Source organism: Coccinella septempunctata, chromosome 2 (assembly GCF_907165205.1).
Source record: "Coccinella septempunctata chromosome 2, icCocSept1.1, whole genome shotgun sequence".
In the NCBI taxonomy this organism is placed as follows: domain Eukaryota; kingdom Metazoa; phylum Arthropoda; class Insecta; order Coleoptera; family Coccinellidae; genus Coccinella; species Coccinella septempunctata.
The window spans coordinates 340,006-366,196 of record NC_058190.1 but is presented as its reverse complement, the minus strand read 5'-3'; the positions used below and the strand labels follow the sequence as shown (position 1 = coordinate 366,196).

Genomic DNA, 26,191 nt, shown 5'->3' with positions numbered 1-26,191 from the left:
AAAAAAAACTATTCGATGGTTTTAGTAATATTCTGTGTTCTATGGTTAAAATGTCATCATGACAATCAAAGATTATAGATCTATAATCTTTGATGACAATGAATGTCAAGGTCAAAGATTATAAACAGAATTGTGCATGATATAAGAATAAAGCTGCATTCACAATCAATTCGCGGGCCGAAGTGCACTTCGGCACGAAATTTACCATTCGCAATAATCTTGGAACCATATACTCAAATGAATCAAAAATGTAACTGATCAAAACATAAGCATCAGCATCATCTATAGCCGGCACGAAATTCCTTGCCGAAGTGATAGTTTGCGACTTGCAAGAAATTTGGTCTTGAATTTCATTGTGAATGGTAACGGAGAACGCCATCTGCTAAGCTTCCGTGCCGAAGTGCACTTCGGCCCGTGAATTGATTGCGAATGTAGCTTAAACGTTCTTATATCATGGAATTGTGCACATTTTAGAACAATTTATAGACGAAGGCGTTCATGATAGAGAATAATATATGTAATAATGAATGAAGAAAGTTACACAAATTCCATAGTTATGGAAGTTGATGCAAATCAATCACCTGCCTCTTTTACCAAAGAAATAGCTGGAGTATTAGATCTACCGACTAAATCTGAATCGATAAACTTGAACCAGTGTGATTTTTCTAACTGTCATTTGGTTGGTCATCCTACACGTGAAGAAAAATGTATTGAGGAACACATACAGTATGACCATAATGACAGTCCTAAAGATGACGAGAAATGGCATGCTAAATTAGGAATCATAGACATTTCTGAGCAATTTGTAGATAAAGAAGGAGTTCATGATAGAGAGGAATACATAATTAAAAATGAAGAAAGATACTCAAATTCCTTAGTTAAAGAAGTCGATGCAAATGAATCGAATATGAGTAAAAAAATTGACCTTGATGTAATCAGAAATTCAATTCATTGGAAAATTAAGCAACACAAGTGTCAGGGTAAAAAAGTGCACCTTCAGAAACAAGTCGATAGTGTTCATTCTAATATCAAGAAACGCAAATGTAACTTTTGTGATTATGCTGCCAATGGTGAATATGATATTAAAAAACACGTAAAATCTGTTCATTTGAAAATTAAGGATTACGAGTGTCATCTATGCGACTATGCTACAAGTAGAAGAGTTATGCTTCAGTATCACATCAACCGTGTTCATTTGAAGATGAAGAATCACAAATGTCACTATTGTGATTATGCTGCCTTTGGAACATCGGAGATTAGACGGCATGCTAAATTTGTTCATTCAAAAATCAAGGATCACTTCTGTGAGTTTGTTACAAGTGGAAATAATGCTAGTAACAAGAATGAAGAAAGTCACACAAATTTCTTAGATATCGAAGATGATGCAAATCAATCACCTGCTTCTTTTACCAAAGTGACGCCTCTTGTATCAGATCCATTGATGAGTAACTCTAAACCAACTAACTTGGAACAGTGTGAATTTCCTAAATGTGATTTGGTTGATTGTCCTGCAGGCGAAGAGAAGGATCTTTATGATCATATTGCCAGTCTTGAAGATGATAGTAAACCAGATGTTAAATCAGAAATTGTGGACATTTATGAAGAAATCGTAGATGAAGGAGTCCATGGTAGAGAAAAATATATAATAAAGTATGAGGAGAATCAAACGCCTCCCTCTCTTACCAAAGAAATGTATCGAGTGTCGGATCCATTGTGTAAAATTGAGGAACACAAGTGTCAACTATGTTATTATTCAACAAGTGAAAAAGACATACTTCAAAAACATGTTAATTCTGTTCATATGAAAATCAAAAGACACAAATGCCACCTTTGCGAATATGCTGGGTATTTCAAGGCGAACCTTGAGGCTCACATAAAATCTGTTCATTTAAAAATTAGGGAACACAGGTGTCACTTATGTGAATTTGCTGCGAGTGTAAAGCTGAAACTCGATAGACATGTTAAATCTGTTCATATGAAAATTAAGGATCAGAAGTGTCATCTATGTGAATATGCTGCAAGTCAGAAAAACACCCTCGAGATGCATATAAAAACTGTTCATTTGAATATCAAGGAATATAAATGTCACTTATGTGAATATGCTGCAAGTGGGAAAACTAGCCTGGACCTACATATAAAATCCGTTCATTTGAAAATTAAGGATCTCAAGTGTCACCTATGCGAGTATGTTACAAGTAGAAAAGTGTACCTTGATAAGCACGTCGAATCTGTTCACTTGAAAATTAAGGAATATAAATGTCATCTATGTGACCATGTTACAAGCACAAAACGGCATCTTGAAAGTCATGTCAATCGTGTTCATTTGCACATTAAGAAACACAAATGTCACCTATGTGACTATGAGACGTATACGAACCCTTTGCTTGATGATCACATAAAATCTGTTCATTTGAATATCAGGGAACACAGGTGTCATTTATGCGAATTCGCTGCTAGTAAAAAACATAAGCTTGATGTGCATGTTAAATCTGTTCATTTAAAAATCAAGGAACACAAGTGTCATATGTGTGAATTTGCTGCGAGTAACAAAACGCACCTTACAATGCACATAAACACAGTACATTTAAATATTAAGAAATACAAGTGTCATCTTTGCGAGCATATGACTAATAGAAAAAACGACCTCAAAAAGCATGTCGACACTATTCATTTGAATATAAGGGAACATAAATGTCACCTTTGTGAATATGCTACGAGTGCCAAAAAAAGGCTTTCGGAGCACGTAAAAACTGAACATTCAAATAACTAGTCAGTTATGTATCTTTGTGACAAATAAACAGTGTGGTAACAAATTTGATTAATCCCCTTCTTATTCGACAAACTAAGTCATTCAAAAAAAAAGAAGGTATACAGGGTGTCCCAAAACTAGTGAATCAAACGTAACACCACGATAGAGTAGATCAAATACTATCGAATGACACCAGCATTAGTTGAGCGGAAATGTACCGTTTCTGAAAAAACCTAACCTAAAGTTGCCGATTTTCGAACTATTTTTTCAATCACAAGGCCAATTTGTGATTAAGGATAGCGTTTTTCTCCCATATTATCACCCCTATAGAGGGGGTTTATTCTGAGTAATAAAAATCATGTAAAAAAATTGTTTTAATTTACATTTACTTAGGTTATCGATTAACTACTTGAAATAATTTCAATTAGGGGATATAAAACAATAATCTTAGTTCAATATAATTTGAAATCGATATCCTCTTTCACAAACTGGCCCTGTGATCAAGAAAAATAGTTCGAAAATCGGCAACTCTAGGTATTTTAATAAAATTCTGATTATTTTGTAAACGGTACATTTTCGTTGAACTAATGTTGGTGTCATTCGATAATATTTGGTCTACTCTATAGTGTGACGTTTGAATCACTAGTTTTGGGACACCTTATATATTTTATATTTCCGATTTTTCATTATACATCGAGAACAAACGAAAATATTAAGAGTTGAAGAACGTCATGTTGGAAGACTCACAAAAATGCAAATGACTTTTTGTCAATAAACGAAATTTCTATATACAGGGTGTGGTAATGAATGGATAATATGGAGCCTGCGGGTAGAGGACCGCAGTTCAACCCAGCGTGGTGTAAAAAAATAATATGGTTACCTGAGTGCCAAAGCAACAGAAAACATGCCTGTTTCACTGAGATTCTGAAATGGTATAACTCACTCTATTTTCAGCATTAAATACAAAATAAATTTCTAATACAATGAGTCAAGGCAGAGTTTGATGTAAGCCTTTTTCTTTAATTTTAGGCAACTGAAATGAGACTTGCAAGCAGAATAAAGCAATTATTCATAAGAAGTTTTAAAGCATCTAGAAGAGCTCCTGATGCCCACTCTGAACATTTTTTGTAAAAATCGATTCAATTAAACGATATTTTAAAATTGGTTTTTTTCTCTCATATTCTTTCATTATTAAGCCCTATAGTTATAAAGTTAATAGTTTTTAAGCGAATTTCAAATAACGAAGTGAATTTTAGCACTTTTTTAATTAAGATAAAAAGCTTAAAATTAATTTCTATTACATTGAGTCAAGATCTTTGTTACAAAAATGCTGAAATTTAATTCATAACTTGAAATTAATTTGAAAATATTGATTTCACAACGTTGGGGTTCAATAATAAAAGAAAACGAGACAAACTAATTTTGAAATATCGTTTCATTGAATAAAGTTTCACAAATAATGTTTAAATTGGCCACCATGAGTTCTGATACATGCTCTATAGTCTACACTTGCTAATGAATCATAGCTTCATTGCATATCAACAATTTGAAAATGAGTATCGTTTCATTGAATTCAATTTCGCAAAAGATGCTCTAAGAGGCCACTATAAGCTTCAGTACATGCTCTATAGAGATCTTATGATCTTATAGATCATTGCTTTATTTTGCTTGCATTTCTCATTTTAGCTGCTAAAAATTTTAGAAACAGTGTTCACATTAAACTAGGCCTCAATTGATTGTAATAGGAATTCATTTTGTATCAAATGCTGAAAATACAGAGAGTTAAACCATTTCGGAATCTCAATGAAACGGGCATGTTTTTTCTTGCATTGGCTCCCAAGTAACCATATTATTTTTTACACCACGGTAGGTTGAACTTATGAAAAAAAATAAGCAAGACGGAAAAGTTGAGTTAGATCTTTTTTTATGAAGAACTATTCATGCGCCTCAAAAATAATGAATTACATTCGATAGATCATCTATCCAGGAATACTAAACAAAATACAGTTTGAAAAATTCCTTCATTTGAAGTCTTGCCTGCAAAACGAGTGGCGAAGAGTGTGATTCTCTTGAATTTTCGAAAATCTCCAATATCTCGAAAACCAATGCATTTTTAATAAACGTAAAATATATTTTTCTGAACCGCCATAGAGTCCTCTACCCGCAGGCTCCATATTATCCATTCATTAGGCCACACTGTATAGCTTGGAAGATATTAGTGGTGAGCATTGAATTTGTCACCACCCTGTATATATTTTTTATATTTTTCACATTGCATACCATTACCAAATTGATAATGATTCTTATAAATAAATATTTTCTTTCTGATGTTAACTTGTTTATTAATATGCAAACATAAAAAAATGATAATAATATTCAATGAATATCTACGTTTATTAGTAGATAATTACACGGAAAAATAGTTGCGCTAAATGATTTCGCAGAAAAGAGCCAATATTTGAACTTCTCTTATTTCCATTCCAGAAGAAATAAGAAAAACCTTAAGTCGATAGAACAAAAGCTATCTGAACTATTTACTCAAACAATGGTTTTAAAAATGCCTGTTTTCCATTAATTCTGAAATAAGGAATAAACCCTTCAAACCTGAAGATTCATGGTGGACTGTCTACTGAGGCGATCTCTAGAGTTATAGAAGCTACACTCCCCGCCAAAAAAACTCGGCCACCTAAAACTTTGCTTAAGTTTGTTGTCCAAGACAGAGACAGTCTCTGTCCAAGAACTTTCGTAATTTCTCATGGACTTCAATTGTTTCTACGCCAATGTAGATAAATACTTTGGTATTAAAACAAACTCTAGAAAAGATACAAAAATCTTTATATTGTAAATTATGGTATTTTTTACATTTAAATCAGAAAATGAATATTTATCCTATTCCCTAAATCATTAGGGAAAATTACGGTGACACATTACCTAAAATAAAATGAAGGCAGTTCATTTCAAATTTCCCTCCGTTTATCGATTCTCTTAGCGATCGCAGCGTCGTTTATTTTTCCCGTTTCTGGTAATAACTAGAAGACTATCTCACTGTTCTGTGATCATATCAGAGATATGGATCTCTGGATCATATCCATGAAAACAAAGCCACTTACGGTCGAGCCCAAGCGTCGAAAAAAAGACGCGAACGAGAAGAAGAAGAAAAAAGCCACTTTTCTGTGTATGAGAATCTTAGTTGTCTGTGGTTGAACTCCGTGGTGAACAAAGAAAAAGGAATTCTCTATGGTGGTGAACACAGATTACAGAGTAGGTGAGTAGGTGGTGAACTTGGTAAATAATTATTACAGATCATTAATTTGTAATTTGTAAACAATGGAGGGTGAACGTTGTATTAATATTAAAGAAGAGAAACAAATTACCTATAATGAGTTAGTATATATTTTTATACTTACATCTATCATTCCTTCAAAATCTTTCATTCGTTTATAAATTATCTTCATTTAGAACCAAGAGACTTAAAAAGTCTGATTTCTTTCAGAGTGAAGTTACAAGAAAAATTTGGAATCGTGGACATGTTTGAAGAGTTCATTAATGATGAACGTGTCCATCATGGAGAGAAATATAAGAATGAAAAATGTAACTTAAATTCTACAGTTATAGAAGTCAATGCTTCTTTCACCAAAGAAATGCCTCCAGGATTAGATCCACTGATGAATAACTCTAAAACAACTGACTTGGAGCAGTGTGAATTGCCTAAATGTCACTTGGTTAATTATACTTCAGGAGAAAAGAAGTATCTTGATGAACAGGACGATCATACTGCCAGACCTAAAGATGACAATAAATGGGATGTTAAATTAGAAATTGCGGAAATTTCTCAACAGTCCAGAGATGAAGAAGTTCATGATAGAGATGAATATAATATAATAAAGAAGGAAGAAAGTTACTCAAAATCTTTAGTTATAGAAGTTCATGTAAATCAATCACCTGCCTCTTTTACCAAAGTGACGCCTAGAGTATTAGATCCATTGATGAATATCTCTGAAACAACTGACTTGGAAAAGTGTGAATTTCCTAAATGTCACTTGGTTGATTATCCTGCAGATGAACAGTATGATCTTACTACCATTTGTAAAGATGACAAGAAGTGGGATGTTAAATCAGAAAAAATGGATATTTGTGAACAATTCATAGATGAAGAAAGTGTTCATGAGAGGGAAGAATATGAAATGAAGAATGAAGAAAGTACCCCAAATTCCATAGTTTTAGAAATGAATCAAGTATTAGATCCTGCAAATGAAGTTAAGGAACACAAGTGTCATTTATGTGAGTTTTTTACGAGTAGAAGAGAGTACCTTCTGAGGCATGTCAAGCGTGTTCATTCGAATATTAATAAACATAAATGCCACCTTTGTGAATATGCTGCAACTTCTAGAAAAACCCTCAACATTCACATAAAATCTGTTCATATAAAAAATGAAGAACACAAGTGTCATTTATGCGACTATTTTACCAGTAGAAAATGGAATCTTCGAAAGCACGTTGACACTGTTCATATGAATATTAAGAAATACAAATGCCACCTTTGTGAATATGCTGCGTATTTAAAAGAAACCCTTGATGCTCACGTAAAATCTGTTCATTTAAAAATTAGGAAACACAGGTGTCACTTATGCGAATTTGCTGCGAGTAGAAAAAATTCCCTTGAGGCACACATACAATGTGTTCATTTGAAAACTGGGGAACACAAGTGTCACTTGTGCGAATTTACTGCTAGTAGAAAAAACGAACTCGACGTGCACATTAATGGTGTTCATTTGAATATGGAGAAACACAAATGTCACTTGTGTGATTATGCTGCAAGTACTAAAAGTATCATCCAGCATCACGTGAAATCCGTTCATTTGAAAATTAGAGAGCACAGGTGCCACTTATGTGAGTTTGCTGCGAGTGAAAAACGAAACCTCGATAGACACATAAAATCTGTTCATTTGAAAATGAGGGAACACAGGTGTCACCTATGCGAGTACGCTGCGAGTGTTAAAGAAAAACTTGATGGACACGTAAAATCTGTTCATTTGAAAATCAAAGATCACGAGTGTCACCTATGTGACTACGTTACAAGTAGAAAAGTGAGCCTCAAAAAGCACATCGACTGCGTTCATTCGAATGTCAAGAAACACAAATGTCACCTGTGTGAATTCGCTGCTAATCAGAAATCCAACATTCAGCGACATGTAAAAACTGTTCATTTGAAAATCAAGAAATACAGGTGTCACTTATGCGAGTTTGCCGCGAGTGAAAAACGAAACCTTGAAAGACACGTTAAATCTGTTCATTTGAAAATTAGAGAACACAAGTGTCACCTATGTGAGTATGCTGCGAGTGTAAAAGAAAAGCTTGATGGACACGTAAAATCTGTCCATTTGAAAGTTAGGTAACGCAGGTGGCAACGTTGTGAATATGTTACAAATAGAGAAGATGACCTTCAATCAATCACCTGCGAGCAAAAAAAAGAGACCTTGATGTACACATGAAATCTGTTCATTGGAAAATTAAGGAACACAAGTGTCATCTGTGTGTTGGTTACAAAAGTGTCCCTGCCAAATCATGTGAAAACTTTTCCCTTATAAAGCAAGCAACGTTTTAGTTTATGTGTTTATGCTACAAATATATCAGATTTTTTTTAAGACAATTGAAATCGTTTCCCTATACACTGAAAATATCCTCATAACTGGCAACGATAAAAATGTTATTTTTAATTCTATCTCACAAACGGTTTTATCGAATGAAATGAATATAGTTTGTAATGATCTCCAGTTTTCTGAGAAAAATTGGAGTTCATTTTAGTGCATTCCTTTCATTACGTATTTCCGCCTTTGAAAATATTTAATTATCAAATATTCAGTATATTCATTTCGATAGGCAGAGTAAATATAAAAAACCGTTTATCTGTGTTTAACGTTGTTTTTCTTGCATGCCGTTGAAGATTTCGACGTTTTTCTGATGTTGATATGCGATAAACCAGAGCTGACGACGTTTTTCACTCTTGTCGCATTCTGGAATTTTCAGATTTTTAACGTGTGGGGAGATTTGCCTATAAAAGCAGATTTTCCCCCGCGACGGTCTCTTTTACTTTTACTCTTTAGTCACTTTTACGCTCTGTACTCTCTTTTCTCTGCGATTCGACTTTAATTGTGTGCCCGACAAGCCGTTCAACAAATTTATAAATAATTTTGTGTTGCGAGTATTAGTGCTCTTAGGAATTAATTTTTAGTTTTCGTTTGTTTTCCGCGAGTGCCTGAAATAAAGGAGGTAGGTCCCCGTCTATACCGTTCAGTTTCTTAATTAGACCTACACCGGTTACTTCTTTGACACTGCTGTGCTGTATCGCTTTCTGTTATTTTTTATCGTACTTTACCCTGTTTCGCGAGTCTGACTTTTCCCTTCGCTATCAATGTTACTACCAGGGAATGCTGTTATCTCTCTTTTCTACCACCCCCCTCTCTCTCGTGGGTATTCCTCGATGCGGTGAACGGGAAAACCACGTGAAGGCCTGTCCATGTATTATCATTGAACTAAAGAACATTAGTTCAATGTGTATTATTAGGTCTATGCGTAGATAGAGACCCATAGCAAAGAGGAACTCCTCTTTGCCCATAGAACCTCTATCTAGGGGTCTATGGGTTTACCATTTACCTCAAAAAGATGGCGTCTTCGAGCAGTTGTGTGTTGCCTGTTGGTATCAATATGGAAAAAATGCAGCAAATTTCGAAACTAGTGAATGGTGATGATAATCCATTTAAGTGCGCTGTTTGTAAGCATTATTTGTCAATATCACCCATTGTGCACAATGATGTTTTGGGTAGCATTTGCGGACGAGACCTCTGTAAGAAGTTGGCAGCTTCGCAAGGTACAAATTATCGACAAAGTGCCTATGAGGGGTTAGCAAAAGTTTTTGAATTTCCATGTATGTACGAAGAAAGTGGATGCAAGGAAGTACTTCCATGGAATGAAATAGGAGAACACGAATTAATTTGTGAATTCATGAAATTATGTTGTCCCTTTTCGACCGACCAATTTGAAGATGAAGAAAAAATATGTACATGGGAAGGAAACACATCTGAAATCTTAGGTCATATGGAAGAAGTTCACTCGCCACATAGGTTCGAAAATTATGTACAGATCAGTATTGAGCAAGATATGAAGAGAAATAAATTATTGTTTTCAAGGATTCAAGATAGTATTGTGATACTTTTGGTAATTGTGGGTGCAGAATCTGAGACTTATTGGAAAGCATGGACAGGTCCAGAAATTTGGAAAAACTTTAATTATAAAATTGAAATTTCTTCAGAAAAAGGACAAAGCTTGACTGTATCAAAATTCCAGAAGGCTGAACTCTTACACCCTACTTTCTTCAAAAGTAAAATTGATAACAGCTGGTTCAAAATCAATGTTGATTCTATAAAAAATTTGTTTGATTCTCCTTACTTTTTGACCACTAAGTTTTATGTGAAGGGATTTTTAATTGGTTCCCCAGAGAATCTTTCTTGTCACGACATAAATTCATTATTGCCAATGCCAACTATAACATGCCGTAATCATAATTGTGAAAATCAAGCAGAAAAATTCATTTATGTTTGTAGAAGTAATAAAGACCACAAATTTTGTAATAAATGTGGCAGTGTTAAATGTCCTTTCTGCAATGCGAGACATGTATTTTCTGGTTTGGTTCGAACGACAATGAAAGTACTTTTCAAGGTATCATTTGAATTTTGCATATTGTGTAAAGAAAATGTTCAATGCCTATCTGCCCATTTGAGTAATTGTCACAATGAGTTTATTTTCAACCTTGGTGAATATAATAATTTCAGGTTGAAATATCACTTTTTCTCTTTTGATGATCATATCTTCCTTTTATCAAAAAAAATCGAAGAAAATCGCGATCGTACATTCTCAGTGATCTGTTTAGGATTCCATACTGTTACATATAAATACGAACTCAAGCTGGTGACCACCAAACCTTCATATTCTGCAATTACATTCACTAACTTTTGCTATGCTGGATTAATTAATTATTTGAATTATACTATTGGGGAAAATTATAATAGTTGCATATATGAAACTTTAATACCTGAAACTTTGTATAATTCGATTTTTCCTTTTGGTGATAATGAGGATAACATCAAGTTCAAATTGAATATCTTCAAAATTTGAAACATTTGAGTTTTGGATTGATTTTTTTTTATTTAGAAGTTTACTTTTGTTTCTGATTACCTAGTACCTTAGAAGATTTCTTGTAGTGAATAATTTTGCAATACAGTTCATGTTTTCCAAATGCACTGTTTTAGGAACCCATACTGTTAAGTATAAATAAAGAACTCAAGTTGGTGAGCACCAAACCTTAACATTTACTTACTTTTGCTATTCTGAAATTAATGCTTTGAAGTATATTATTCGGGAAAATTTGAATGGTTTCATATGTGAAACATTAATACCTTTGAACTTGTATACCTTAAATTTTCCTTATGTTGGTAATAAAGATTACATTGAGATCAAATTGAATATCTCCAATATTTGAGTTTTGATTGTTTTTTTTTTATTCAGAAGTTTACTTATGTTTAGTGTCTTAGAAGATTTCTTGTGTTGAATAAAGATGCACTACTGTTTATGTTTTTAAAATGTTTAATAAAATGTGTTATCATTCAAGAAAATCATCATTTCTTTTATTTACTGAGCTCTTATTTCTAGGAATAAGAACCTTGTCATCTGTATTTTTCTAATTTTGAGCCACAAACGATTGGGTTGGACTCGTTGATGAAGATTTCTCTCTCTATCCGTCCGTAAACAAATTACTTTCAATGAAGAGGATTCAAAGACTACAGGTGGTTGTCTTAGGAGAATTGAAATTTCAATAGTTAGTTGATCGCTTCCGGTTGATAGTTCCGAACAAAAGTGCCTTATTGCTCTAGTAATGATAAGTGAACAATAAGAAAACAATAACATAGAGACAGTAGGTGCGGCAGGTTGATAGAAAAAACATTTTTAGAATTTTTTTTAAGGTTTCCTCACTTTGAAAAAATACATTAATTTGTTAATGCATTATATAGGGGTAAAGTTGATAAAGTAAGCCAAGATGGGTGTTTTCTTTGGTAAAGTGAAGGTAAGGTTTCCGGCCACCTTGGATCTTCGAATTGGCGCATGTTAATTGATTAACTCAATCAGTGAACTCTAAAAGAACCAATTTTTATTGTTTAGGCTTGCTGAAACTGTCAGATTACTGTGCCTTTTTTTTTTGCAACTTTGGCGCCCCCCACACATTTTCGTCACGTTCAAATTGTCGGATTAATAGAATATACAGGGTGTTCCAGATCGTTACCAAGAAATTTTAACCACGTATTCTACATCAAAAATAAGCCCTAGTTTGTCATACGAACATATGTCGAGAAATGTTTCCTCTCCGAGATACGGGGTGTTGAAATTATAGAAAAAAAAATGTTTTTTATTAATAACTCTCACACTGCTTGAAATATTTTTATGAAATTTGAGAAATAGGTTTTGAGCGTCAAGGTGCACTTATTGCATAATATAATTTCTTTTTTATTCTACCAGTGGCGTCCGTACTGCAGCGAGAATTAATATTTTCAGATAAAAAAATGATACGCCACTGGTTTTTCCGACGAAAAAAATTACTATTTAAATCCGTATTTAATTTGGAGCAAATTCGGTCTCTTGACTTTTTGCTGTACGAGGCACCGTTTCCGGTAAAAAAAATAAAACACATTCTCATGCATGAAGAAATCACCAAAATTTGATATGGTAGATATGTTACGGCTAAAGATAGGTGTGAACATAAACTTAAGATTAGCCGGCTAAACTTAGGTTTAGCTTCGGGTATTTGCTAATGTTAGTTTCTTCTATCTTTAGCCGGCTAAACTTAAGTGTAACCATATCCCATCGGCTAAAAATGTATAGGGCTTGAGGGGCGCAAATTTTCGGCAATTAGAAGAATGTATTATAAAGAAATATTAATACGAGTATAATCGAACTATCAATGCAATGCATTTTTTGTATGAATTTCACATATTTTAATAGCAGAAAAGCATTCTGTTAAGCAGTTGAGAAATTGGAGAATGAACATATACCTATTTGTTTCAACTGTGTCTCAACGAATTCTTATTGACGAATCTAAAAATCTAAACGCTTGATGACAAAATTCTAGACATGATATTTTGAGTGTGAGAGAAAACTGTAGTGTTAGCATTGAGTATTAAAGTGTGGGTTTAATACTCAATGGTGTTAGTGATTACTTTTCATCTTGTTATTATTCATAATTTGAGGGGAATTGAATGAGCAAAAGGAGAGAATGAAGACAAGAATGATGCCGCGAACTTCTTCATCAAAATAGCGAAAGTCAAATTCTAGAAAAATATGAGTAGAAGTACCCAATCTTGTTTGTAGTTAACCGGACTATTTGGCTGATAAGCTTAACGATGAATGCACTTTTTTATCCCCCGGTTTGATTCATCAAGGGTGGCGACAGGCCGTATTTTAGAACCCGTATGTTCAATAACTCGGGAAGAAATTTTTAACAAAATCAGCTAGAAAAAGTGTTTTCAACTAATGTTCCTGTTTATAGTTCTTTTTTGTTATTTTTTGCGAAAGAATTAGTTGGAAAGAAATTGCAACGTTAGAAACTATAGGTCCTATTTCGTAATTTTTCCATAAACCGAATTATTGAATGGTAGAGAAAATATAATTTTGTTTACAGAAAAAATTTTCCATGTCTATAATATCTCATTTCCTTGTGGGGTCATATTATGGTTTTTCACAAATTAGGCTCGATTTGAAGAGCATTAATCTCCTAAACAGATGAAAATAACTCGTTAAATGATAAATTGAAAACCCATGTATGGGCGTTATGTAATACAACCACAATCATCAACTCTCCTCGTGTCCATCGAATACATTTTTAGCCGTCCCGTTTTGGTTAATGTGCACATTAGCCGGCTAAAGATGAAAAGACCTGACGCAGATGAATATTTTATCGAACTTTAGCCGATCCTCGAATATAAACCTAAGTTTAGCCGGCTAATCTTAAGTTTATGCTCACACCTATCTTTAGCCGTAACAGATACATAATAATAATAAGACTATTTTTGCTGCATCAAAGTGTGGCTATTTCTTTTTGCATGAGAATGTGTTTTTTTTTAACCGGAAACGGTGCCTCTTACTGCAAAAAGTCAAGAGACCGAATTTGCTCCGAATTAAATAAGGATTTAAATAGTAATTTTTTTTGTCGGAAAAACCAGTGGCGTATCATTCTTTTATCTGAAAATAATCATTCTCGCTACAGTACGGACGCCACTGGTAGAATAAAAAAGAAATTATATTATGCAATAAGTGCTCCTTGACGCTCAAAACCTATTTCTCAAATTTCATAAAAATATTTCAAGCAGTATGAGAGTTATAAATAAAAAACATTTTTTTTTTAAATTTCAACACCCCGTATCTCAGAGAGGAAACATTTCTCGACATATGTTTATATGACAAACTAGGGCTTATTTTTGATGAAGAAAACGTGGTTAAAATTTCTTGGTTACGATCTGGACCATCCTGTATACTTCTCAACATGTAATAAACCACATATATTTTAATCTGACACGCTCGAGTATATGTACAATGACCGTTTTGTTTTTCTACTATTCTGACAGACTGTCCTATACAATAACCCCTATAAACAGCTTTTATTTTTGGTAGAGGTACTCTACAGGGTCCAAGGTATCTCGCCTTAAATTATTTTATTATTTATATCTGCGATAACAACGCTCATGTTGATTTGGAGTATCATTAATAAATAAATAAATATTAATCTGACACGCTCAAGTAAGTCCCGAACCGAAGTTCTCTCTTGGGCTCCCCAACTACTATAGATGGGAATCTCTCGAATAATATTCCGTTACGAAAAACAGTGCCATCTCTTGAACATCCGCAAACTAATCTGGTTTAATTTGTCGAGAGTGCCCTTATACCTACGCATATGTAATCAGGAAATTTTAATTTCATTTGGAGACAACTATGTTACAAATGATACTCTGATTGCATACATACAATTTATTTCATGATATATCAACATGTGGTAATTGAAAAACAAACAGAAAAATCAGACTTCTTCTTGGGTACGACATTGTACGTGATCAGGAAGGATTTGTTTTTCGAATTCCTAATATTTCGATTTCTGAAAAATTATGCCAACCATAACACTCATAATCAATCAACAGGCGTATTTTCCTCTCTTCTTTCACTTGATTCAGGAACTCCTCTTTAAGAACTTTACCATTTTTTTCGTTGTTGTTTCATTTAGGTTCACAACAATATTGCTCCATAACGAAAACTTATAATAAATTGATCAAACTGTCAAACAAATTTGAAATCGAATTTTGATCATTTGAAATATCAATCTCACCAAGAATTGAAGACTGATATTTTCCCATTGGAGAAGAGTAAGTATATAGCAGTATCTCAAGATGAAGTGTTGATGTTAATTGATTATTCAATCGATACGATATAGTACTTACCCAAGAAGATATAGATATTGCTTCTTGTAGTGACCAAAGATATCTAAAATCTTAGGTAGTGACGTATTTTCGATAATTTCATAGGTTATATACTTCATTCAACTTTATTTTAGCAGTCGGTTGGCCATGGAAATTTGACACATTTCACTCTGTATAGTACGAAAATTTGGGGTTATGAAGCTTGTCAAAACCAAAGATATTACACACCAAGATAGAGCATAGTGAGAGAGAAAACGTCCTCGAAATAAGATAGCTATATGTTTATATTCTGATCAAAACCAAAACAATAAACCACATACAGCGATTGGTTGAAAAGACTCGTGTTTTCCGAAGTTATCCGAAGTGATGATCAAAACCAAAACAATAAACCACATACAACGATTGGTTGAAAGAATCGTGTTTTCCGAAGCTATCCGAATGATGCTGAATTGTCAAGCAGCGTTGGCAATATTTTTGGAAAAGTATATAATCCCAGGTTTTCGCTTCCGTTCGAGAGGAAATATGACATAATTATTTCAATGTAAAATGTATCGGCTATTGAATAAATGATAATACTGATAATACTAATGCTTGATGAATTCAGGATATGTTCTAAGCCAAGTTACATAATGAAATTATGTTCATAAATTTAATATAAAAAAATAAGGAGATGACGAAGAAAGAAGTTTGGCAACGTTGTTTATTCAACAACCCACTTCGAATGGCCACATGTTTACATATTCTCGAATCTTGAATGATACAAACGTTATTGTTGGACGATTTACGTGAAAACGGTGTTAGACAATAACTAGAAACTGCAAAAATGGTGAATCGCTGTGTGGTGTGCAAAAAAATCAGCAGTAAAAGCAATGGAAATCCATGCACCGGTAAGTAAACAACAACAAACGATATTTTTCCATAGGCGTAACTTGGGATACCTAGCTTTTTTCATTAGTCTCGTACTAATTTCGTATTGTTTAATTCATCACTAAAGAATTTTTCCTCTCATTAGAATGCCTATTGATAGTGCTCGACAGAAATTATGGATGGACCAGTTAAAACTGAAAATTTCAGAATCTTCCAAATGGGTATATGTTTGCTCTGACCGGAGATTTCATCCTTAAATTTGGAAAAAAATGTTTGAAAACGGAAGCTATTCCATCCAGGATTTCATTGCCTGATCCTTGGTGAGTATTCTAAATATTTTGAATGTATCGAGTGAAATCAATCATTTAAATAATGTTACTATAATAAATCAAGGGATTACACAATTCTTATTGAAGAAACCTAATTTTTTATATTTTATTTCAGTTCAAGTAACACATTAGCCGCTTCAGACGAAAGGTATATGACCCAGGACCCATCAGATGTTGGTAAAGTTGGGGAGTCCTCAAAATTGATTGGTTCTGAATTATCAGAAACTTCAGATTTGTCTGCTACCGCAAGTGCTTCAGATTTATCTGCCACATTGACTGCTTCCGATTTATCTGCTACAGACATGTCTGTTGCTTTGGCCGCTTCAGATTTATCAGGCAAAGTGGATTCCTTAGAAGTATTTGATACTGAAAAATTTGCAGCACCACATACAAAAACGTGAGTGTATTGAATATTATTTTGAATGCATCAGGTGAAAACAATCATTTAAAAAGTGTTTGTCTTGCGATCATTTCTAACCATAATTTATGTTGATATGTTTTCATTTCAGTTCATGTTGCACATCGACTGCTTCAGATGGAAGGAGTGTGACCCAGACTCTCTCAGATATTGGTAGAGTAGAGGAATTTCCAAAACTGAGTGGTCTGAACTATCTAAAACTTCAACAGCTTCAGATTTGTCTGCTACATGCAATGATTATTGCACCAGTCTGTTGATACCCCTCATCAAAGAAACTACGTGTATTTCCTTTATTTTCAAATTTGATAGTATCTGTCCATTGTCATGTTGTCACACTTTCAGAATCCTATTGTTTCGTTTATATATTCTATTTTCCAGATCTATATGTACTAAAAATGATGGATAATTTTTATCTTGTAATAGTGTGGTACTCACCACATTTTCAATTGTGCAAAATGGTTGAAAACAAAATAATACTTGATTCAAGTTCAGCAATGAATTCAGTAATCTAATAAAAGAATTATGCTTCCTAATTAGTCCCTCTTATTATAAATGTTGCATATAAATGTTGAGCTACAGGATTATTGTGATATGTTTTTATAAAGGAATTTTTTGTCAGTATTAAGTTTTCAATCATTTAATAAGAACATTCAATCATTTAAATTTTAAGTATAATTTCGATAGACACATTAACTATTTTGAGAATTGTCTGAGTCTTGTTATTAATTTATGTCATTGTACTGTAATGTTTTTCTGGATGAAGTTGTATAATAATAATTAAGAATTGTTCTTATAAGATTTTGTTCATTTTTTCTATAGGAATATTTCTTCTATTCCTGTTCGACTACAAAAGCAAATTTTAATGAATTATTGCAATTAATTTCTAAATAAAATGTAGAAAACGAAATTTAAGGCTATATCACATATTATTTTCTACTGAAATACTAGCTATCAACATGAACGAATCTGTATTTTTGGAATTATTGAAAAAATAAATTTTTCCTCACATCAGTGGTTTACCATTTTTTTTTTTTTAATCTAAATTTATCAAAAAATTTCCCTTGACACAGTAGGCGAACGGCCTAGTGCAAAACCTAAAATAACTTGATGTATGGGCAATGTTATGGATCATACTAAACAAATATTTATTTTTTGGAAGAAACCCATCTTAGTCAGGAAGTTTTTTCACGGAATATGAAGTTTGGATAGTCGACAATCATATGTGTGAATATTTCGTTTTGACTCTCGTTAAAACTTCGGAGCTATATCGGCAAAACTTCGTGCTTCAGATTGGTAACCCGAATTGATATCCCAGGGTTGAATAGGAGCGGTCTGCAAGCAGTAAAAGAAATTTTTTTACGGAATATCATAACCATTTGTGCGAAAATTTCTTCTAAAACTTCGGAGTTATATCGAAAACAATTCGTGCCTCAGGTCATTTCAGTTCAATTTAACGAGAAATTATATCAAACAATTTTATTTTCCAAACGAATTGATGTAATTATCAAATTCATATACACCCATCATTACTATTCTTCACACCGCTATAATAAAAGATATTACATATTCTTATTCACAACTTTTCAACTACGCCACTGGTTTCTGTTTACTATTGCCGCGTTTGTTTGTAAACATTCAGTGTTTACTTTGCGGACAAAACATTCCATGCATTCAGTATAGGGATGCTCCATCTTGGTGTGTAATATCTTTGGTCAAAACATTTTTGGGTTTTAAATCAACGCTATGTTGCCCGTTCTACGTAGTAGTAGTAGTTTCTGTTATTACGTATTTTATCACAATGTCGAATCTCTTCGGAAAATATGTGACGAACATAATTGAAGGTTATACAAAATGTTTGAAGGCATACCAAATCCAGTTATTTGCAGGGAAAATACAAGAGATCAATATAATATCATAATATGCACTAGCTTGAGGAGAGTTAATGTTCGTTATTTTCTTTGGCTTACATCATTTGTAGATTTCAAAAATATTAACCCGAAGATGAAATGCATATGATGCAGTGGTTGGGAATGGGTATCTCCTGAAGGAATAAACAGATAATTACAAGAATGTTAAATTCTTCAACAAAAATCATCTTGCATCAATATAATTAAAAGGAATTGAAGGAAGTTTCAAGTCAAGATGAACTTCACCTTTGAACAAAAATTTCACATGAATAAACAAGTAACAGGGCAACTTGGGCGTATTTGTGGCTATTCATCTTAATACATTGATGTAATAATAATAATTAGGTATTTATTAGTACCTTAAGACATTTACATTGTATAGGACAAGTCATATGAAAAATAGAAAAATCCATTTTAGGGAACTTATTCTCCGATGACATTCGAAAATCCTGTAGAAAACTTTTCGCATTAATTCACTCAAACATAAAATTCTCAAATGCCAGAAAATTCTTTGTCATCCACTTCATTCACAATCTTTCTGATTGTGGAAATATTCAGCTGACATATAAGTCGTTTAGATTCAGATGAAACATCATATAAATTCTCTTACATTGAATATGTTCGCTACCGTCAGACGTATTGTGGATTTTACAATATCAGGGTATAACCATTTGAATGAGCGGACCTGAATTCTAAATAGCACTTTCTGAAACCCTGTTTCTTTTTTCAATCACTCTTGGCATTTTCGAATTTTCGTAATAAAAATTGATATTAGTTGTGGCAACGACGTTATGACATTAACGACATTTCATGAGTGCCAACCTAACTTCGTTCTAGTTACAAAAACTTGAGAAAATTATTTCATGGCCAACCGACTGCTAAAATAAATTTGAATGAAGTATATGTATATCTAAGGGTGTGTTCATAAACTTACTCCGAGAGTAGAGTATGAGTATGGTCATGCTCAGAGAGCATACTCTGAGGAACTAAAAGTACGTTTGTGAACGCTTCGGGTAATCAGAGCTTGCTCTGAATAAGTTTGTGAACGCAACCTAAGCCATATTTTGGCGATTAAGCGTCTTAATCGATGTCTTAAAGCGTCTTTAAGCGTGACGTCATTAATTTTGTTGTCGCAAAAATAGAATATTGCTGATGGTTGAGTCATCTGTCGTTGTCATTAGACAGCGAATCGAATTGTAAATTTTTCAATTTCTGTTCTTTGAGTATTATTTGAAAAATATTTATTTATTCTAAATGATAATGCAGAAACTGCATTATTGGCAATAAAAGCACTCTTCCCTAGTAGGAATTCAAATCAAATTCGATATAAACAACATATTCTCCCTTCTTCTTTATATTACCTCTTTCCGCTTAAAACGTTCTGTGCTTAAGACGACACAGGCCAGAGACAAGATGACTCTATGACACAAGCGCTCTCCACAGACCGCCAGGTTCCGCTTAAAGCGTCTAAAAGACTGACGTCATGACTTATTCGCTCGAATAGCACCGCTTAAAGACGCTTCACGCGTCTTAATCGCGAAAATATGGCTCTATTCATTTACTTTGCAACAATTTATATTTATCATAGATTAGAATTATGGAGGGTACAGGATACCCTCCAAAATTTGAACTTTGGTTTCTTCTGGTTAGTATGAGGGTATATGTCGAATTCCTGATAATTCGGTTCAATATCTGTCAACAGAGTAACTTTCGGTTACCAAATGTGTATATACCGTAGATAGAGGATCTCTTTGCAATTGTGGGGACAAATAACCTAAAATAAATTGAAGTCAGTTTGTTTCAGAGATATATCTCTCTGGTTTGTTTCAAGTAAAAATTTCCGATCATAGAGAAAATCTCTGTTTCTGATTCACTTAGCGATCGCAGCGCCTTCTATTCACAGAACAGACCCAGACCCTTGACTTACTTTATGCTTCTATTTTTCCCAGTTTCGGAGACACAATTTTTACTACGGCGATCGTTATACTTCTCTCTACTCTTCATACTCTCCCTCTTTCGCTATGGTCTCTGGGATTACTGCAAAGATATCTGACTACTTTTCGGGGTTTCTCCTACTCTGTAATCTGTGGTTAACCCGAAAAAGATGGCCATAGACAAAGGCTGTGGTCCGTATATACACTTTGGACGAGGAGCTAAATGCTCATACTCGTACCGGCGTTGCCACGTCTGTCGTCTACTTTTTAAGCCACAGAACATTTGAAAACTGTCAACTGTTCATCTCTAACAGCCTGTCAACTCATTTCACATGTCTTATTTATTTTTATTTTGTTATCAGAGACCGTTTATTATTTACATTTTTCATTAATATTCTTTGTGAAATTGTGGTAATAATTATATCAGAAAATCTGTATTGAATAGATGACCAATGCAACACAAATAACAGGGTTGCAATCACTTACAACATGATTAACAACATTAACAACAAGAAGTTTTCAGCGGAATGTTAAATTAAACTGATATATCTACATATAACAACATAAGGGTCCTGTAACGTTCCTCGAACAACTGAAGAACATTAGAATCATTACTTGGAAGACTGAACCTGGTCGAAAGACCCTCTCGGTCAAAACAAAGATTTGGACCATTATAGGCCCCTCCAACCTTCTAGCCTCACAAAAATTGTGGAGACAAGCAAAAGCGTCATTACAAGTAAAACTCCTCACTTGACGAATATTTTCGTTGTTTCAAGGTATAAAAGAGTGGTATTTAACTTCATCTAGAGCTCTAAGAATATATATTTGGCAATCTGTAATAGATAAATAGATATATGAAAAGTAAGTTGATATTAAACTTTTCATATGATAACTATCATCATCATATATCAAGATTTCTGAATTAACTATAAATTTTCTTTCAGTGAATACAAAGAGTACCCAATTTATTGAAATTTTGAAAACAAATCAAGAAGTGGCGGATTTTATTCCCAGAAGATAAGCCAGATGTACGAAAGCATTCAGAGCGTAGCAGCCTACAAATACTTTATAATTAGCCTTTTACCTAGGTTACTCTATAAAATATTTGGAACATAATATTCAAGGAAAGTATTTCACAAAAGGGTTAGCACAGATGAATTGATGTATATTCAGAGAAGGGAATAATGACCAACCTGTAATAAAATACTGCTTTGAGGATTGTGAAACTCTGGATCCATATGGAATGCGTCTGGTAGACCATTGTTCCTGGCCTTTATTTCTCCAGCGTTTGTACGGGTAATAAGAGATGGAATGAATATTTTCTCAAAATGTAAATACGTAATATTATGTAATTTAGTTGTATTAAATATTCTTGAAAAGATGCACTGTTTCATTGAAAAGGTGTATTCAATATAGGTATATATAAAACAGGAACACTATAGTAGTAGTAATAAACTTTATTGAAACAATGTTTCCAAGGGTTAACAACTCAGGTCTTCCTGCCCAGGAACACTATAAAAATATAATCGATACAAAATAGAACTGGTTAGAAAAACAGCATAAATATAATGAGTATAAATAAAAATATAACTAGTATAAGTCAGCTCTCCTAATAATAGCAGTTTTGTTGTCTCCTCGTCAAGTAATTTGAGTGAAGCTTCTAATGCTGAAATACAGAAATTTCTTCCGGAATAAAAAAAAAACTTAACACCGTTTCCTCGGCCTCCACATCCAACAACACAACGAGAAAATGGCATTATTATTCACTTCCTGCTAATATACTGTGTGACTTTCCCAAGATATTGAATACTTTCATTACCATTACTGGCATTAATAACGCACATTTAACACTAAAGAATCACTAGGATTAACACCACCATCAAATTAAAAACCAAAAATAATGCATTTCAATGTACGTATTTTAAATAAAAGTAAAATAATATTCCAAATGATGTGTTATTTTTGCCTACACAACACCTCACAATTTTATTTTGACATCTATCTGACAGCTGGTTGAAGTTTCAGTACCGAAGTTGACAGTTTCAGTATGAGAGGTAGACGTGGCAACGCCGGTACGGGTATGAGCATTTAGCTCCTCGTACACTTTGGTTACTTCTGGTTAGTAAGTGGGCGGTCCGTATATGTCGAATTCCTGACAATTTGGTTCAATATCAGTCACCAGAGTAACCGCTCTGGTAACTTTCGGTTACCAAATGTGTATATACGGACCATACGCAAACTAGCGAAGATGGCAGTGTTGCCAGGTGTAGCATAATTATCAGATTGTAACATAATTAAGAGATTAAACGAACTTACCTTAAGTGAAGTTTGATCTTAATTATATGAAGCGTCTCGTCCGAATAGATCATAATTGTAGTATACTTGTTTCCGAAGGAATTCACCACAGTGTTCAAAGTATATGACCATAGAGTCATATTTCCAACCTAAAAAACTGCGCACGCATCCCCATGCTTCCTCGATGCTCCTTCAGCCTAGAGCCGCCATTATTTTTTAAAGCAAATTTTCCAGATTTCCCTTTTGTTTTACGCCTTTTTTGTCCAGGGAACAAAGTAAGGGTTGGGTGGGACTGATCTATTCGGACGAGACGCTTCATATAATTAAGATCAAACTTCACTTAAGGTAAGTTCGTTTAATCTCTTAATTATATTGCGCGTCTCGTCCTCTAGATCATAATTGTAGATGTTCAAAGGACTGATGTAAATCAGTGCAAAAAAGGTGCCACTAAAAACCAGAGAAGTCCAAGATGTATCTCTACAACTGGATATCAAAATAAAACTTAGTTTTATTTTGAACAAAAATAAGAGGTTGATTTTTATCATGTATATACGATTAAATCAAGCTGGTTTTTTCCAAATAGTTACAACTTGTAGCTCTCTTCGTACATCCGAAGGTCTGGAAAATCATCGTTTGGATGATCGTACCTGGTTCCAAAAACCCTTCCGGGTCAATATCAATGGGTAAATTATTTCGTACTTGAGACTTCAATATTTTTCCAGTGCAGAAAAAGTCTCAACGAAGGTCATTCTTCTGTTTTGATTCCAGAGAAAACAACGATGTATTTTCACAACTGAGTATCAAATAGAAACAAGGTTTTAAATTGAACAAAAGGGAAACTACTAGCTCTCATACCCCACTAAGGATCATTACTTTCCTCGAGTGGAGATTATTGTCCAAGTTGTATTTTTTTCCAACTAATGTACAACATATTTATTTGATCTTGAAGAAGACGGCAGAGCTTTTTCAACATTTTTCTCAGTTTCCCGCAAACGGCACTGGTCTCCCGAATTGACAATATCCAACTTCAATTGATTCAAAAGTTAAAATTATTAACTCTGATCAGAGTCAAGGAAGAACAATTTTATTCATTCTGTAAAGGACTGCCTTAGTTGAATGATTTTGTTTCCCTGGTTAGACCTATTTTAGTATTAGGCAAGTGTGTTGGTCATGTAGACCTACCAGCCATTTTCCATATCCAACACTTCTTGTTTGCCTATGCATATCTGCTGACTGAGGGAGATAACTGTCTCTGACCGAAGTATTCGTTCAGCCAATACTTCTTCCCTTTATACATTGCCACAGATCCGCAATATTGTTCACACCTATCTGAAAAGCCCACAAGGTTACCATTCTCTGAAGCGTAGAACAAATCGCTGGTTACTCGACTGTTTCTCAAGACAAAACATTCATGAACTTTTCTGATGGTTGATTTATTCTTTGCATTGTTTGTAATCTCATGGTCATGCAGCTTAATCCATTACTTCGATTGGAGAGTTCATACACAAGCATTAGATGACTTTTCTGAGCTCTCTCAAATTTTGAATTGTATTGTATGCTGTTAGGGTGAATTAATTATTACTATTATTTCATTTCTTGCTACCTAACATTTTTTGTATTCCTAGCTTGCGTTAACTCTGAGCAAGCTCTGATTACTCGAGTCGTTCATAAACGTACTTTTAGTTCTTCCGATTATGCTCTCCGAGTATGGCCATACTCATACTCTACTCTCGGATTAAGTATTTTGAACGTACCCCTTGCCTGGTTAGCGTTTTGGGTAGAGGTTCTAATGGAATCTTATGTAAAATTGAGACTAGCAACACCCTCAGCAAAGGTAATTTTTTGGTGCATGTAAGGACCTAGAATATCGTTTCCTTGGTAACAACGGTCTCCATAATTACTCCTCTTACCTACGTAAATCCTTACCAGTCTCGGATGACAACTAGATGCTGATGTTCATCTGAGTATTTGCAATACTTGGAAAAGTTCAGTCTGAAGCCTACGTCATTCCAAAAGGGATGAAAAGTTTTGGTTTCTCTTTCAACTCACCAAATTGAGAAAATATATTGCTTCATAGCTGTCTTTGTTAAAGATGAGATGGGCATTTCTGTGGCTTCCTTTGGTTCATCACTACTCCCTTGATGAGCCTCTGGCTACTACAGCGAGCTTTTTAGTTGTATAGAAACAACTTTCTACAGCGTCAAAAGTAGCAAAGGCTCTTCAAAAATTACCTTCGATTTGCAGGAACCTGCGTTCTATCAGCAATAATTGTTTGCTTATTTCTGGATCAGAATTTTGAGAAAAGCATAAACTCTATCCTAAAATTGAGAACACGTCTATAATTAGAGCCTCAATATTTCGGTAAGCAGAGAACAATCTATCGCATTTGATGTTGTTTATACGAAACCTTTATCATAACACTAAGAGTTTATGCCCAATTGGGGGATTTTTCATCCCAAGGCATATTTAATTTCTAGTAGTCGGTTCCAGATCCCTGATCTACTTCTTTTCCTAGATTATATTTTGACGAGTAAATGAGGGTTTCTCTTTCCACCATCCACAAATGCTTCTTGCTACTATATTCAAGTGAGGGGGATTAATGAGTTACCCCCCCCCTTAATTCAAATAAAATTTAATTGTATTCTCAGTTCTTAATAAAACATTAAAATTGAATTTTGTGCAATTTGCAGAGCAGGAGCAGAGCAATACTTTTCTTCTAGCTTTGAGTTGAGGAATTTTTCCTAAAACTGTAAGGTCATATTTTTCCAGTTACTAATAGTATTGGTAATTTAAAGACTAAATTCAGAGGAGGATTTTCCAATTATAAGTTTACCATTAAGGTCTGCCAACAGAGGCTTCTTAAGTAGCTATTAAGGATTTCCCGACCTTTGTTCAAAGGATAAGGTGCTATACCATTACCTACGATATGGAAGTAACGGCTATACTGAGACGCACAGGTACACAGTTTATCGATGTTATATTTTCGAATTTCTTTTCCTACCTTTTAAATCAGAATTGAATGCTGAACACAGCTAGAAAACAATGAAAGGATGTTCCCTTCGAAACCATATTATGGTCTTTTTACAAAAATGGGATTTCAACAAGTTTTTAAGTATCTTAACACTGTTTGAGACACTCATGACAACTCAGTGTCTTTGGTATTACTTCCTTTTTCATTGC

At 33.9% G+C, this 26,191-nt stretch overlaps 4 protein-coding genes and 2 long non-coding RNA genes across 6 annotated transcripts; 5 read left to right on the top strand and 1 right to left on the bottom strand.

Moving 5' to 3' along the window:
- Positions 1-523: 523 nt before the first annotated feature.
- Positions 524-6,018, top strand: LOC123308693 (zinc finger protein 64-like). Its single transcript, XM_044891461.1, has 2 exons — positions 524-1,936; positions 5,815-6,018. Exons 1-2 carry the CDS (start codon positions 524-526, stop codon positions 6,016-6,018), a joined length of 1,617 nt encoding a protein of 538 aa, XP_044747396.1.
- Positions 6,019-6,022: 4 nt separating this feature from the next.
- On the top strand, positions 6,023-8,399 carry LOC123308756 (zinc finger protein 64-like). The gene is made up of 2 exons (XM_044891562.1): positions 6,023-6,132; positions 6,243-8,399. The coding sequence occupies exons 1-2, from the start codon at positions 6,077-6,079 to the stop codon at positions 8,143-8,145; spliced, it is 1,959 nt and encodes a 652-aa protein (XP_044747497.1). The 5' UTR covers positions 6,023-6,076; the 3' UTR covers positions 8,146-8,399.
- A 771-nt stretch (positions 8,400-9,170) lies between these two features.
- Positions 9,171-11,424, top strand: LOC123308772. Its single transcript, XM_044891603.1, has one exon. It carries the CDS (start codon positions 9,413-9,415, stop codon positions 10,919-10,921), a length of 1,509 nt encoding a protein of 502 aa, XP_044747538.1. The 5' UTR covers positions 9,171-9,412; the 3' UTR covers positions 10,922-11,424.
- Positions 11,425-16,376: 4,952 nt separating this feature from the next.
- LOC123308692 lies at positions 16,377-17,132 on the top strand. Its single transcript, XM_044891460.1, has 3 exons — positions 16,377-16,448; positions 16,573-16,854; positions 16,967-17,132. Exons 2-3 carry the CDS (start codon positions 16,610-16,612, stop codon positions 17,130-17,132), a joined length of 411 nt encoding a protein of 136 aa, XP_044747395.1. The 5' UTR covers positions 16,377-16,448; positions 16,573-16,609.
- A 3,899-nt stretch (positions 17,133-21,031) lies between these two features.
- Positions 21,032-22,097, top strand: LOC123308790. Its single transcript, XR_006537161.1, has 2 exons — positions 21,032-21,577; positions 21,661-22,097. It is a non-coding gene; the product is annotated as an uncharacterized LOC123308790 (long non-coding RNA).
- Positions 22,098-25,253: 3,156 nt separating this feature from the next.
- LOC123308794 lies at positions 25,254-25,556 on the bottom strand. The gene is made up of 2 exons (XR_006537166.1): positions 25,419-25,556; positions 25,254-25,329 (listed from the first exon to the last, which is right to left on the bottom strand). It is a non-coding gene; the product is annotated as an uncharacterized LOC123308794 (long non-coding RNA).
- Between the last annotated feature and the right edge of the window lie 635 nt (positions 25,557-26,191).

Coding starts and splice junctions, on each gene's coding strand:
- LOC123308772 (XM_044891603.1), top strand. CDS start 9,413: ATGGCGTCTTCGAGCAGTTGTGTGTTGCCTGTTGGTATCAATATGGAA.
- LOC123308692 (XM_044891460.1), top strand. CDS start 16,610: ATGACCCAGGACCCATCAGATGTTGGTAAAGTTGGGGAGTCCTCAAAA. Junction 16,855..16,966: donor GCAGCACCACATACAAAAAC/GTGAGTGTATTG, acceptor TTTTCATTTCAG/TTCATGTTGCACATCGACTG.
- LOC123308756 (XM_044891562.1), top strand. CDS start 6,077: ATGGAGGGTGAACGTTGTATTAATATTAAAGAAGAGAAACAAATTACC. Junction 6,133..6,242: donor AAACAAATTACCTATAATGA/GTTAGTATATAT, acceptor GATTTCTTTCAG/AGTGAAGTTACAAGAAAAAT.
- LOC123308693 (XM_044891461.1), top strand. CDS start 524: ATGAATGAAGAAAGTTACACAAATTCCATAGTTATGGAAGTTGATGCA. Junction 1,937..5,814: donor TATGTGAATTTGCTGCGAGT/GTAAAGCTGAAA, acceptor TGATCATATCAG/AGATATGGATCTCTGGATCA.